The sequence below is a fragment of the Maniola hyperantus genome, chromosome 16 (assembly GCF_902806685.2).
Source record: "Maniola hyperantus chromosome 16, iAphHyp1.2, whole genome shotgun sequence".
NCBI classification, from domain to species: Eukaryota; Metazoa; Arthropoda; class Insecta; order Lepidoptera; family Nymphalidae; genus Maniola; species Maniola hyperantus.
The window spans coordinates 314254-328335 of record NC_048551.1 but is presented as its reverse complement, the minus strand read 5'-3'; the positions used below and the strand labels follow the sequence as shown (position 1 = coordinate 328335).

The window sequence follows — 14082 nt, the reverse complement described above, 5'->3', positions numbered from 1 at the left end:
TAGAATGTACAGGTAAAGCCCTTTCATAATATGATTGATACCTACCCCACTTGGTATACTTACCTAATTATCTTACTTTGAAAATTGAACATACTAACTAATTATATTTGTTCATAAACACATTAAATTTTTTGTGACAGACCCGACGGACAGACGGACAGATAGATGGACAGACGACAGACAGACTACAAAGTGATCCTAGAATGGTTCCTACTTTCATTTTGAGGTACGGAACCCTAAGAAATAGTAAATTATGTCCGCAGACTCTTCTTCAGAATCATTAAGGCGAATAAAAAATAGTAATAGTTTATTGTTTAGGATTGTCAATGCCATCTAGTGTCTAGTAGTCAATCTTTAAAAACTATTGAAGAACGCCATCTAGCGCACAATAGCAGAAGTTTTAATGCTGCCATTTTAAAATAAAGTTTTTATTTAAATTAAATTAATCTATTTTCTTAAAGTTAATTCTGAAACGCTATAGGTATTAATTTTAAATGCAACTTATATTAATGTCTGTTTCTGAATTAAAATTATTAACTTAATTGACTTAATACTTTCTTTCATCAATGGAAATTTTCATTCATAATCTGTGGTCAGCCATTTTGGAATTTGATAATAATTTGACTTTCCGCGACCAAAAGTGGATGTTATGTTTTCTTACTACCTGCAAAATTGATATAAAAATTGCTCCCTTTGACGATTTGTACGCGTGGCCGTTCCATTGCCGCACCCGGACCAGACCGCTCGAATCCCGGACCGTATCAAAAGTTACAGTGAACGATCAGCTGCGATTGACGTGTTGAACCCAAACAAATCGGGTAAATTCTTAGTGATATGCTGTTAGAAAGATGAACGGTACGTTTTATGAGCAGCTCGGGGGTGTGGCCGGGATGTTCGAGCAGTGGGGCACGTGCGAGCGGACGGTCGTCGCGTGCGCCCTGGCTCGCCGGGTTCCCTGGCCGGGTCTTCGGCTGGTGCAGCGAGCTGTGGAGGCCGCGTTACAGAACCACGTCGAAGATGAACGGCTGGAGCGAGACGCCAATGACGAAACGTTACTTGCCAGTCTTCTCGCGGCTAGGGCTGACGAAGACGATGAAGAAGGTATGTGGATGTTTACCTACTGTGAAAATCTAGTAGGTAACTTAGTTTATCTAAAGTTCTAATCGGCATGTACAAGCATTGACAGCTCCTTTATAAAAGAAAGCATGCTATCCTTACTGGGCTGACAATGAATAAAGTTGTTTTCTTCAAATATTTTCACACAAATAGGTAATGTATGTTTGTTCAAGAAGCAGGATTCTTGCATAAAATCATTATAAAAACGCTCAAGTATGCTTGTACAAAATTATTGTTCACTTCGTCAAGCTTGTAGATATATATATGTGTGTGTAATCAGTTAACAACTTTATAGTTAAGCTGACTGCTTATTTAATTAATCGCCTTTAGGTATCAGTCTAGCCAATGATATATCTAAATACACAGACAATGGCATAGATTACTGTGAGTGTGGGTTGCAGAACTCCTCAGATTCCTAGATTTGTGTAAACATCTATTCTAGATGTCTAAGCTAGAACACTGCGATAATGAATGTGTACATATACCTACAAGGGGAAAGTGACTATCATATCAACATACAGCTCAAACCATTAGTGACGTGCGAGTGTGCGGGGTGTCCCTCCACCTCATACCCCCATTGCCATCTCGACCTGTCACATCCTATAAGTTTTCTCTAGAAGGTAGACCCCTTACTGAGACCAACATTTCTGATACAAACCGCTAAGGTGTGGACATCCTGTCTGGTATCCATATTTTCTGATAAGTATAACTTGAATACCTTCAAGACAGGAGTAAATAAGCATCTTCTCGGCAAGCGCGCTCCTAGCTGGACCTTATCTGTTTCTCAGGCATGATTGTTGTCAAGCGCAAGCCTATCAGTACCCAAATTATAAATGTGAAAGTATGTTGGTTTTTTGCATGGGTACAGTTAAAGACCTGAAGAGAGTGACAAAGGCTACTTTTTATCCTGGGAAGTCAAAGAGTTCCCAAAGGATTCTTAAAAACCTAAATCCATGCGTACGAAGTCGCGGGCATCAGCTAGTTGCACAATAAAAAGTCAGATATTCCTCCTTAGGAGGTAGTTTATTACTTATAACAGTACTAAGTAGCTATCTGACGCCAATGGTTTTGTCCAAATTAGTAGAAATTCTTTGAATTTCCAGTATAAAAGACGTCCATGTCTTTAACTATTCCATGCAAAAAGTCAAACCAGTCCATTGAAGGATAAACAAACACACTTTCACATTTATAATATGGGTAATGATTTTACAACTGAAAGTATAACAGCAAGAAAAATATTATAGTATTTTTATTTAAACAAGAATATTCAATCAATGTTGTCTGTGTTTTTCTAACAATTTTTCTGTTTATGGGGATTCCCCCAAACCCTACAGTTGGTACAGAACTGGGCCAGCGCACCATGCCGTAGAAACCTGTCGTGAAGCCCTTAGGTTGACTGCAGTCAAGCGGCAAGCCTACACATATAGTTAAAAACTATTTCAGATGGCGAAAGACTCCGACAGCTGTTGACAATGCTACCCCTGCTTCGCACGGACAATGAGCGAGCTAAGAACGTGTACGTGGCGGCGACGCCAGCGCTGGTACAGCGTTGCGTGGACGCGCCGCGCCGCACGCCCGCGCCCGACCTTTGTCGCCAGCTGCTGTCCTACCTGCTGGTTCACCCCGCCTTCACTGTGCACGACCAAAGGTGAGACAATGAGCAAGCCAAGAACGTGTACGTGGCGTCGACGCCAGCGCTGGTACAGCGTTGTGTGGACGCGGCGCGCCGCACGCCCGCGCCCGACCTTTGTCGCCAGCTGCTGTCCTACCTTCTGGTTCACCCCGCCTTCTTCACAGTCCACGACCTTTATTAAAAGCGGTTTTTGTCATACTGATCGTCGACACTCGACGGTGACTCGGAAATCCACCCCCAGTCGGCTATTGTATAATCTCAAAATATTATGTTTACAGAACACTGACGCAATGGCTACGCTATTTGGAGAACCACATGTCCGGCAACAGGAACACAGAAACCGTGTGGCAGCAGAGGATAGACTCGTGTCTGTTGCCGGACACCAACATCTGGACGAACAACAGCATCTTTCGCCGGACAATCGGAAAAAACGTGGAGTTCCGGGGGGTCCTGGACACGGACAGCCACTCCTACACGGACATTTTACAGGAGTCCTTCTCCAAGAACGGAAGGGACGTAGACCTAAGTTTAGACGGCGATATGCTGAACTTCGACGCGGCGGTGGCGCAGCCCAAGTCCCAAAGATCGAACAGCCTGACTCCGCCTTCGAGTAATTTCATGCAGATATCTTCGTCGGCGGAGAATTTGAGTGACGAGCCGTTCGTGCAGAAACCCAGAAGTTTTTCGCTATCGAGTGAGCACAGTTTAAGTCAATTGCGACCGATCAGTGTGATGTACGGGACCACGGGAAGCGAAACTCGGCTGGACGACTTACGGTCGAACAACTACACGGAACACCCCGGCATGTCCACAGTGGCGCAGTGGTTAAAAAGTCTAAGATTACATAAGTACGTGTGGTTATTCACGAATATCTCGTACGAACAGATGATGGCGATAGATGAGAAATATCTAGAAAAGTTAGGTGAGTTAACTTGTGTATATTTTTAAATGTTAAGTAGCTTAATTAAACTAGGTAGGGCTTCGGTTGGTAGTAATTAACACGTCTTCACCCGATACCCGGGCAGATACGAGTATGTTAATATAATGCCACTTATATTACAAGGATTATAATATTCAGTCTAAACAGACAAATATCGATGTTTTGACGCTTATGGCTTACTTTAACTAAACCTAAGTACGTCTAGATACTGCAAAAGCATAGGTACTTTATGTCTATTTTTAAGGGCACTACCGTATCTATTTTTGGATTAATTTTTTTATCATAAACTAACTGTTGCCCGCGACTTCGTCCGCGTCCCGCGAGAACTCTTCTCCCATGGATTTTCTAAAGCCTTTACACGGCACGGAGATTTTCACATGAAGTCAATGCGCGTTTTACAAATGCATGTCGACAGCGCTACAAACTGCATTGCGAGTGTGTTACTAAGTGTGTAAAAGCTCGAACCACGATATATCCTAAGCTACAAAAGTCCGAACTGTTCTGAGATAATCGGTTATTTTAGAGGTATCCCATCATGCTCAGTTAATCTTAAGATTTTATCTCAGGGACAGGGAAATGAAATGCCGACTCGACACCGTCTTGTTTGCTTTAGTTTCTCTACTTTTCACCAGTTGATTATTTTTAAAGAATATAAGCCATACTAATCAGGACTAATATGCCCTTTTCCCCTCAACCTAAGCGTTAAGCTTGTGTTAGGAGTAGGTACGACAATAATGCAACGGGTGGGGTTTGAACCTTTCGGAATTCAGTCCGCTCCTCAACCGTTGAGCTAATGAGGCTCAGGATATTAAAACACATGTTTTGATAGGTGTAACAAAAGGCGCCCGCCACAAGATCCTGCTCTCGATAAAGAAGCTTAGCGACCGTGTCTCGATACTAGAGGGCGTTCAGGCGGAACTGTCATCGAGTACCGGCTCGGTGCTGCGCGCCCTGGAGCGTCTGAGAGGGGTGTTGCTGTCGCCCATGCAACCTGCGTCTGAGCTGCCCGCTGCTATTGTAACGGCTTTGGACCTTGGTGAGTCCCCTTTGCTGTGAAACCTTCTCTAGCGTGATTAAACTTTGTGCAGCGACATCTAGTATGTGATGTGTGAGTTACCGTGTTGCTTTGGTCGCGTACTACAGCGTCTGAGAGCGGTCAGACGTAAGTCGCCCATGCAATGCAAGTCTGAGCTTTGCAGCGGCTTTGGACCTTGGTCCGCTTTATTTTAGAAAGTTCACGGTATATAAGTACTATTTTGCAAGGTTTTCCTCCATCAACCTTTCTGTAGAACATTTTATGTGTGATTGAAACCCGTGTATTTTTCCCGCTATAGACAGTCAGTCAGTCAATGGTATTGTTTCAGCGTCGAAGTGCCTGAGCAGCACGGCGGGCGCGCCGAGCGCGTCGGACGGCGAGCCCGAGCCCGTGGACCCCATGTCCCTGCACTGCTGGCTCATCGAGAAGGTACCACTTTACTCCATCTATCCTCACCTCTCCGACTATGGAAACATTTCGATTTCAATACCGCTAACTTTTTTGAATTTATGTGCGTTTAAGTAACTATATGTTACTTGCTTTTACGGTTAAGGAAAACATCATGAGGACTTGCATTCCTGAGACGTCTCCATAACGTTCTCAAAGGTGTGTGAAGTCTGCCAATCCACACTTGGCCCGAGTGGTGGACTATGATGGTCAAACCGTTCTGAGTTCTGAGAGGATACCCGTGGTATGCATTCCAGGCACTTCACCACGAAGCATTCGGCACTCCAGAGATACAGTCGGCACTGAGACGGCTTCGGCATCGCCTACCGCCACGACAGTTCTTCCACTTGGTGGGCGACGCGCCACACAGGCGCCTCAAACACAGGTAAACTCACTCCTTACGCTGCCTGCACTCCTGGTACCCTATACTATTTCGCGTTATGGAACATGATGTCGAATGTCGATATCGACAGTTCGATAGCATCTTCGAGGACACTTTTATAAGTTACGCCGATGTACCTGCGCAGAAATCTTATTTTTGAATGTCACTAAATATCTCGGCCAATCATAGCGCACGTCTGTCTTCTATGACTGTTGCCTGCGCGCCGTGTTTTGTAAGCAAAAGATCCTTGTCGCACTGTAGTCGGCGTTAGGTTGCGCGAACGAATATTGCCAATGCGACTTATAAAATGGTAGTACTGTATACTTACTGGATTAGACGCGCTTGAATTCTCAAGGTGAAAATGAAAAAAAATCGTCAACATCACCAACTACGACAGTGATAGTTGATAAAGCGGGAGAAAAAAGAAGAAAAGGGGGATTTGATTGACGATGAATCAAAGTTTTTTTGAGTATTCCACAATGGCAAAACATAGTTTTGAGATACTTTAGTCTAAACGTGTTTTAAAATATTTGGGATCCATACTGTCTATGCGAAAGATCAAAGACAGGATGTTTTCGAATGTTCTATTAACTTTTCGTGTCGTCCCTCTTGAAATCACTACGGCCGTGTCGGGCACAATATTATTTGCGAGATAGTCGCGTCCAATCAACGCGTCGGATCGTCACTGTCATCACTGTAGGTCACCGACACTGATCTGTTCGAATAGCGCCTTGAGAAATGTATGAAACGTGTGCGGATAGGGGTTCAGTATCATGACGCATTTGCGACCAACTCAAAATTATGTGTCAAATTTTGCGAGGAGATGTTAATGCTCCAGAACTTCATGACCAACTGTGTCGCATACGTGTCCCTGAATCCAACAGTAATCTTCGTCCACGAAAAAATAAACTTTTCGTGGTCCCACATCATCGCACTGTTGCTAGATCTATGTCACCTATACCCCGTTCATTAGCATCATTCAACACGCTTTTAGACAATAATGCTCAATGGGACCCATTTAATGATGGGTCTATAATACTGGTTCGGGAGTTACTGAAGTACGCTGAGAGCATTGCATGAATATGTCATTCAATGTTCTCAGCGTACATATTCAAAATTCTTTGATCTTTTATCGTTTTGTATTTTATGTCTTTTTTCTTGTACCTTTATTTGTATTTAAATTTATTATTAATCATCTAGTTAGTGTAAGTGGCACTGCCGTTCTAATCTAAATATATAAAAGGAAAAGGTGACTGACTGACTGACTGACTGACTGACTGACTGATCTATCAACGCACAGCTCAAACTACTGGACGGATCGGGCTGAAATTTGGCATGCAGATAGCTATTATGACGTAGGCATCCGCTAAGAAAGGATTTTTGATAATTCAACTCCTATGGGGGTGAAATAGGGTTTTGAAATTTTGTAGTCCACGCGGACGAAGTCGCGAGCATAAGCTAGTTAGATATAAAATAAATAAAATAAATAATAAATTAATAAATAATGTCTGGGCCAGATGGCGCGCTCCGGCGTGCGGCGCGCGGGTCACGCGGCGCGCGTGGGCGCCGCCGCCGCGCGGCAAGTCGCACTCGTACCCGCCCTTCCCGCCCGCGCACGCGCTGCCCCGCCCGCCGCCGCCGCCCTCCGCCGACGACTACTCCAGCCTCGACGCGCTGTGTCTGCAGATGACGGAGCAGGCCATCAACTAGCCCTGCCGCCTCTCCGGGTACTTTGTTTACTGCATACTATGAGAACACCTGCTGTGAACTAGCTCCCTACCACGCAATCCTGATACTTTTCAGAGTTCCGTACCTCACAAGGAAAAAAGGATCACAGTCTGTGTCTGTCCGTTTGTCCGTCGTATCTGTCAAGAAAACCTATAGGGTACTTCCCGTTGACCTAGAATCATGAAATTTGGTAGCTAGGTAGGTCTTATAGCACAAGTAAAGAAATAAACCCGAAAACCGTGAATTTATGGTTACATCACAAAAAAAATGTATTCACGAAAAAATTAATTTACAAAATCACATATAATCGAATCTATGTATTTGTGCAGGTTCAAAGTTCGTGGCGCGGGGTTATTATGAAACTTGAACAAACCATCGACAACTACACACTAGAAATGCTAGATATAGACCACTAGATATCTGCGAAATTATCGACCGCAAAGACTGGCCAAAAATATATGAACCCTGGTCTTCCAATTCCTCAAAATCCCTCATTTAAACCTATACCATATGAAAGCTTTTGGGGTACAGTTTATTTCATACTATGGAGCCAAGTCAAGATCTAATCTAATTTAATCTAATTACATTTTTTAATTAATTAATGCTTCTCAGTTTTGAAAACGTACCAGAACACCATGTATTTGCATGTATAATATGTACACATCATTTTCAGAACTCACTCGCCATATTTGCTCTGTGTTAACTGTCGTGTCAAAAGTACGATTTTAGTCTTTAATTTACGGGTAAAGGCGGGGTAAACTGCACTTTTGACATGACACGTACGTAGCACACGCCAAATATGGCGAGTGAGTTCTCACAATATATGCACTATACGCGCTCGATTTGGACTTTGCCGCCATAGTATGAAATAAATTGAACCCCAAAAGCTTTCATGTATGACACACAGTGGCGTGCAGGTCATAGAGGCATAAATGCACTGCTTACCCCAGTTGAATAGCTCAATGCATATTTTTCATAATGACCTGCCAGTAAACAGGCTCCTACTTAACTAGTGCCTACCCTGGCTTCAAACCCTGTGCACGCCACTGATGACACAGGTAGGATTGGCCATTGAGGTATTGCGAGGAATTGGACCAAATGTCCAAGGTCCTTTTGACGGTCTAAATATTTGACACAAATAGCACTTACAATAAATTGTATAGTAGTACTAGTACTAGTACTAGTAACTAATATGAATCCAGTGACAAAACTATACATTTTTCTGTACTGATAATGTACATTGAAAGTGTGTAGTTAATTATGTTATATTATTTAGTTCTATGTTTTTGTGGTCCATGCATTGTTTAGCTTGTAAAAAGTAAGGAGCTGGCACAAAACGGTGTGATTGGACTTCTAATCAGAATACTTTTTTTCTACAATCTGGACGTTTATTGCTCACTAAAAAACAAATCTCAACTCATTTCCAAGAAAAACGGCCTAAAACTACTGGAATTAAGTCCATAGTTTATAATTTTGAATATTAAATACAAACTTGACTCATTTCCAAGCAACATGGCCTAAAACTACTCTAAAATTGGGTACAAAGTTCGTGATTTCGATCAAAACGGTACAATTTCAGTAGTTTCAACAGCTTTCAGCAGAATGCAATGCAAATACACTGTTTTGCTCGCCAGCTTCTCAATTTATTATATTGGGTTAATGCTACAAATCGGAATTTGTGACCTTTTGTTGGATACAATTAGGTAACTTGCATAAAAGACCCTCTAACCAATGGTTATTATAGTTTATTTTATTTTAAGTGGAAAAAAAATTACAAATATTATTTATTGTTTAACGCTCAACCAAGAGATTTGATGAAAAACGAATGCTTTTAAATCAGAGTTGATTAAATTATTTTTTAATAATTACAATTTATGTGACGTCAAACAACTTATGTTTCATAGAAATATGTGTTTCGACTAGCAAAGTTGCTTATTTTATATAATATTTTTGTTGTTTGCTGCATTGTGCAATTATTATATACATGCAGTAGAAATCTACCTTTTGACGGGCAACCATAGTGTTGCCATTATGTAATAGGCTAGTGGGTTTCTAGCCTTATGGCCGAACTTGTTAATAATCATATCTGTAATATGTCGATATTGTTATTTGTTAAAAAAACTGCAGACAGAAGTGAAAATTAAGTTTTTTTTCTTTTTTCGGTTTTCAAATCAGTATTTTTATTTTGTCTTGTTTTATTTTATTGAACTACCAACAGAATTATACAAAAAAAATTACATTAATCCTTGCATTAATCAAATCCTAGGTGTCATTTGTAACAATGACACCAAGAATTAGACATCATGAACAAGAACTCAACAAAATTCCAAACAGATTAAACCTTGGATACTTGGACTCTTTTGATTTTGCTGCAATTAAATTTAAACTTTATTTCTTTGAGAGTTAAGATTAATTTTCCATAACTAGTATTATATAGTTATTTTATTGTGATTGTTTTATAGTACCTATCTATCATTTTGTCTGTGCGAAATTTAGCATGTCTATGGCCTTGAAGTTTTTACCATTCTCAAAATTCGCATAAAAAAGTATTCACTTCAAAAATTGTATTGTCAATTCAATTCAATTCCCAATTATTGGCTTTTAGGTGTGCCAGCTGGGCACAGAGTGTTTCGCCAGTGTCACGTTTATGGAGAAATTGTATTGTCTATTTTGACAAATAGCAACGTTGCTAAGCAACTTGTCGACATAATATTACAGATAGATTGATTAATAATGTTTGTTAGTAGTTAAGACGCATCCGGTAGACTAAGATAAAATAATGAAGAACAACGACATCGACTTATCCGCCTCTGTCAGTATAGTAATATGCGAGATTAAAATAATCACTTCAATCGTGATACAGAACTACCACTTTTATATGTTACGCCGATGTACCTGTGCAGTAAAATTATTTTGAATAGCGCGAAAATATCTCAGCCAATACGCGCGGATGTCCGCAATTAGTCGTTACCTATACGCGCTAATTATGAGCGAGTCTCTGTTGTTCTTGTATTTAAAATCTTAACGTCAAACAATAAGGTCTGTATTTCATTGGTGTATATTCGGTTTTAGTAGGCGTTAGGTTGCTTTTCTGCGCAGATGAATTTTGTGACTTATAAAAGTGGTAGTACTGCACCTATATAGATTATGAATAAATAATTATACAAATGCACTATTTGTATGTATTATACAAAGGCACTATTTGTATGTAAATATTTTGAAACATTTTTGAATTGCAACCGCTCTGTAAGGGTGGCGCGCGCTAGCTATGTTTATCTTTGCAATAGTTTCCTCATCTATAGCAGAGTTGTTCGGATTTTGCTCCTGTGAAAAAAATCTTTTCTACGCTGCGTTTACACAATGGTCTGAAATATGAATTGCAAAAGTGTTTTCTAACACATTAATTACACCATAGTCACAGGTCATAGTCAAACATGTATTCTAAGCCATTTCTAACACTGCATGTACTCCATGGTCTAAAACATGTGTTCCAAAAGTTTTTCTAACCATTAATTACACCATAATCTAAAACATGTATTCTTAGTCTTTTCTAACACTGCATTTACAATATGGTCTAAAATATGTATTCTGAAAGTCTTTTCTGACATATTTTTTACACCATGGTCTAAAACATGTATCCAGAAAGTTTTCTACACTATGGTCTAAAAGTTAAAACATGTATTCTGAAAAACTTCACCCACCATGTTTACAACATGGTCTAAAACATGTATTCACAAAATGTAGTATAAATTGTTGCCATTTTTTTTGTTTACATCAAAAAAAGTTGTGACATGAGTTTTGTATAAAACTTGTAAATTTTCTGTTGTATCTACGTGCTGCTTCCTAGTGGAGGATCTGGGGGTTGATGCCGGGCAAAAAATATTTTTAATTTTTTAAATTCATCTTTGTTTCAACATTACTACTGAGGGAAATTCAAACAAATCGTTCTGCCATGGGAAAACAACCATTAAAATATGGTATAGAGATGCAGGAGAGGAAATAGTTGCCAAGGCAAATGTTGCTCGTGCACGTGTGCCTCGTGTATAAACATTATGTCCTAATTTGTTTGGTGCTACTCTGCATTATTTTATTTTCAGTTAGTCATTAGTGATAATTGAACTAGGGCTAAATACTATATTAGTTTAATTCTAGTGACATGGGTAACATAGCAGAGCTTATTATAGAATAACAGGCACGAGTCGGCCTAAGACGGTTAGCTGCGAGTTTGAATGTAGATTATACGGTATCTGTTGTCTGTGGCGTGATTGTTGACATTTTATTATCTGTTACTAAGTGCGACAGATTGCACCGCGGGGGTTTAGGTATAGATAATTGTTGACTGACTGCATAATTTATAATGTTAGCAAATGTTCATTTCCATACATATTTAATTTTGTTTTATGTACAACATATAATTTTTCTTAATATTATAAACGTTAATATTTTGACTGGATCAAAAGTTTTGATTGTATTTTGTGCAATTCTTTTTTTTTATGTGAGTGAAGGTTTCATGTAAATACCAATGTAGACTACACTTTATAAAGCTTGGATTATGCACCTGAATAGATAGATATTATGTGCAATTAACAAACTCATTTACTTAAAGTCAATTTCATATTATTATAATGCAATAATCTAGTAATCTTCCGACTTATTTATTTTTTGATTCTATTTAAATGCAGATAAATCAACCTCTATCGATTTTTTTTTACATTGTTTTGCTTAGTTTTATTTAAAAGTATATCTAGGTGAAGGTGTATAATCTATGGTAATGTTACATTTTTATTGTATGAGTGAAATGAGATATGTAGTCACTTCACTCAGTAAATTATTTAATTCTTATGTTTCTCATATTTAATTTTCACTTTTGCTGTCACATTTTACCTTTTATCTGTTTTATTTTTCAACTGTGATATGATGCTGTAGTTAAAGTCGATATATTGGTATGTGAAATAAATATATAGATGGCATTTATATCTTTTATTGAAATCTCTATTTTCCCACACTTAACTTTTATAAGTTAGCTTCTTAATACATAAAGATTGGTTCTGTAATAATAATTATTATCTTTCGCCTCGACAAATCGCTATTTCTATAAAAGTTCTTTGTGGGTGCCCTTTTTGTGTCTCGACAAATCACCATTTCTATAAAAACTTCTCAGACACTTATCACAAGAAAATGGTTTGATTGCTTTATGATATCTCGTCACGTGATAGTCCAGCATGGCTCGAGTGGGGAACTTGGCAGTGCAATCGTTCACTGTGCACTGATACCTTTCTGCACCCTTGTGCCGGATGTTGATGTGGGAGGACAAACTCCTCGTGTCGAAGTAACTGTTGGGGCAAAGCTCACACTTGAGGGGACGCAGACCTGCGTGCTTCCACATGTGCATTTCCAAGTTTGAAAAATGCTTGCAACATTCACTACAGTATCCAGATTTTGCTGAATGAATTCTTTTTATATGTTCCCGCAGATTCCCTTTTGCCAAGAAAGTTTGGCCACAATCGTCACACAGGAACTGTTTATTCGTTCTATCCGTGTGTTGTCTCATATGGATCGGTATGGAGTTGTAGTACTTAAACCGCATGTCACACACGGGGCACTTGTACTTTCTCTCATCAGTGTGGAACGTGAAATGCGATTTTAATTGCTGCTTTGTGCGGAACTTTCTGGAGCATTTTGAGCACGTATGTGATTTCTCACCAGTGTGGAGCAACTGATGCCGGCGCAGGGTAGTCAATGCGGCAAACTGTTTGGGACAGTCTGTGCAAGGGTAAGGTTTTTCCCCTGTATGTACTCGCTGGTGACTCCTACATTCAGGTTTAGAGTAGAAACTTCTCCCACAGTGTTCACACATGAAAGTCTTTTTCCTGTTGCTATTGTGGTTCCTCTCCATGTGCTGTCTCACCGTGTCCTTGTCTTTGTAACTTTTGTCACACAGAGCGCAAGCATAAGGCTTCTCATTGGTGTGGCACCTTATGTGTCTCACGAGCGTCGCTGGCTGAGTGGTCTTGTACTCACAAAACTTGCACTTGAGGGGAACACGCTTTTTTTTTCTTACATATTTCCGTTTTTTCGTCCCTGGATGTTCCTCTTCCACCTTGATATCATCTAGTGGAGAGTCACTGGGCTCCACAAAAATATTGTCAGGTGGGAAACTATCATCCTCATTATCACAGGCTGTCTCTACCTTTAAATCACATTTGGGGTCACACTCCTGTTTGACAGTGAACTGCAGAGACCTGAGCTTTTGGTCCGTTTCTTCACATTTTAGGACAAAGAGGTACGTAGACGCGAGTTTCTCCTCACAACACACACAAATGTTAGCAGGTAGGCCGTCGCCCTTAACGATTTCCACTTTAGCACAGTACATCACTTTTGCGCTCAACTGTATTCCAGCATCTGCAGAGTCAAAAAGAGAAGTAACACCAATGTTCTTCGTACACAAGCGGCATAAATTAAGATCCATTTTGATTTTGTCTAATGTCTCATAGTTTGAAAAATCCCTAAAATATTCACTAAAGTTAAAAACTAGAATATTATCTATTACCCTCAGTGCGACATGGCTCTCTTGGCACTTAAATGACATTGACAGAGAGGCGCTGTTGGAGAACAAAGGCTGCCAGGGTCTGTGTTGGCTTTTGTCGACACACGTGCGGCGTTTTTCGGACTGTTTTTCTTGTTAAAAAGTAGCCAGTTTTTGCGTTTTAACTAGTGTTTTTTGGTGGTGGGACTAACTCGGTGCGATGGGAATGGAGGTGGACCCACCTCCGGAGCCCCCGGACCCTGATGGGTCGCGG

At 40.2% G+C, this 14082-nt stretch overlaps 2 protein-coding genes across 2 annotated transcripts; one reads left to right on the top strand and one right to left on the bottom strand.

Annotated features, from left to right (window-relative positions):
- Positions 1–595: 595 nt before the first annotated feature.
- Positions 596–12252, top strand: smg (sterile alpha motif domain containing protein 4 smaug). The gene is made up of 8 exons (XM_034976702.2): positions 596–1101; positions 2560–2764; positions 3028–3671; positions 4519–4725; positions 5054–5154; positions 5430–5557; positions 7072–7281; positions 7612–12252. Exons 1-7 carry the CDS (start codon positions 849–851, stop codon positions 7262–7264), a joined length of 1731 nt encoding a protein of 576 aa, XP_034832593.1. The 5' UTR covers positions 596–848; the 3' UTR covers positions 7265–7281; positions 7612–12252.
- On the bottom strand, positions 11689–13880 carry LOC117989717 (gastrula zinc finger protein XlCGF26.1-like). The gene has a single exon (XM_034977129.2). It carries the CDS (start codon positions 13869–13871, stop codon positions 12375–12377), a length of 1497 nt encoding a protein of 498 aa, XP_034833020.2. The 5' UTR covers positions 13872–13880; the 3' UTR covers positions 11689–12374.
- Between the last annotated feature and the right edge of the window lie 202 nt (positions 13881–14082).

What these genes read in the sequence shown, in the direction of transcription:
- smg (XM_034976702.2), top strand. Translation starts at nt 849, where the DNA reads ATGAACGGTACGTTTTATGAGCAGCTCGGGGGTGTGGCCGGGATGTTC. An exon ending in GAAATATCTAGAAAAGTTAG is followed by an intron (nt 3,672 to 4,518) that starts GTGAGTTAACTT and finishes ATGTTTTGATAG; the next exon opens with GTGTAACAAAAGGCGCCCGC. An exon ending in TGTAACGGCTTTGGACCTTG is followed by an intron (nt 4,726 to 5,053) that starts GTGAGTCCCCTT and finishes GTATTGTTTCAG; the next exon opens with CGTCGAAGTGCCTGAGCAGC.
- LOC117989717 (XM_034977129.2), bottom strand. Translation starts at nt 13,871, where the DNA reads ATGTCATTTAAGTGCCAAGAGAGCCATGTCGCACTGAGGGTAATAGAT.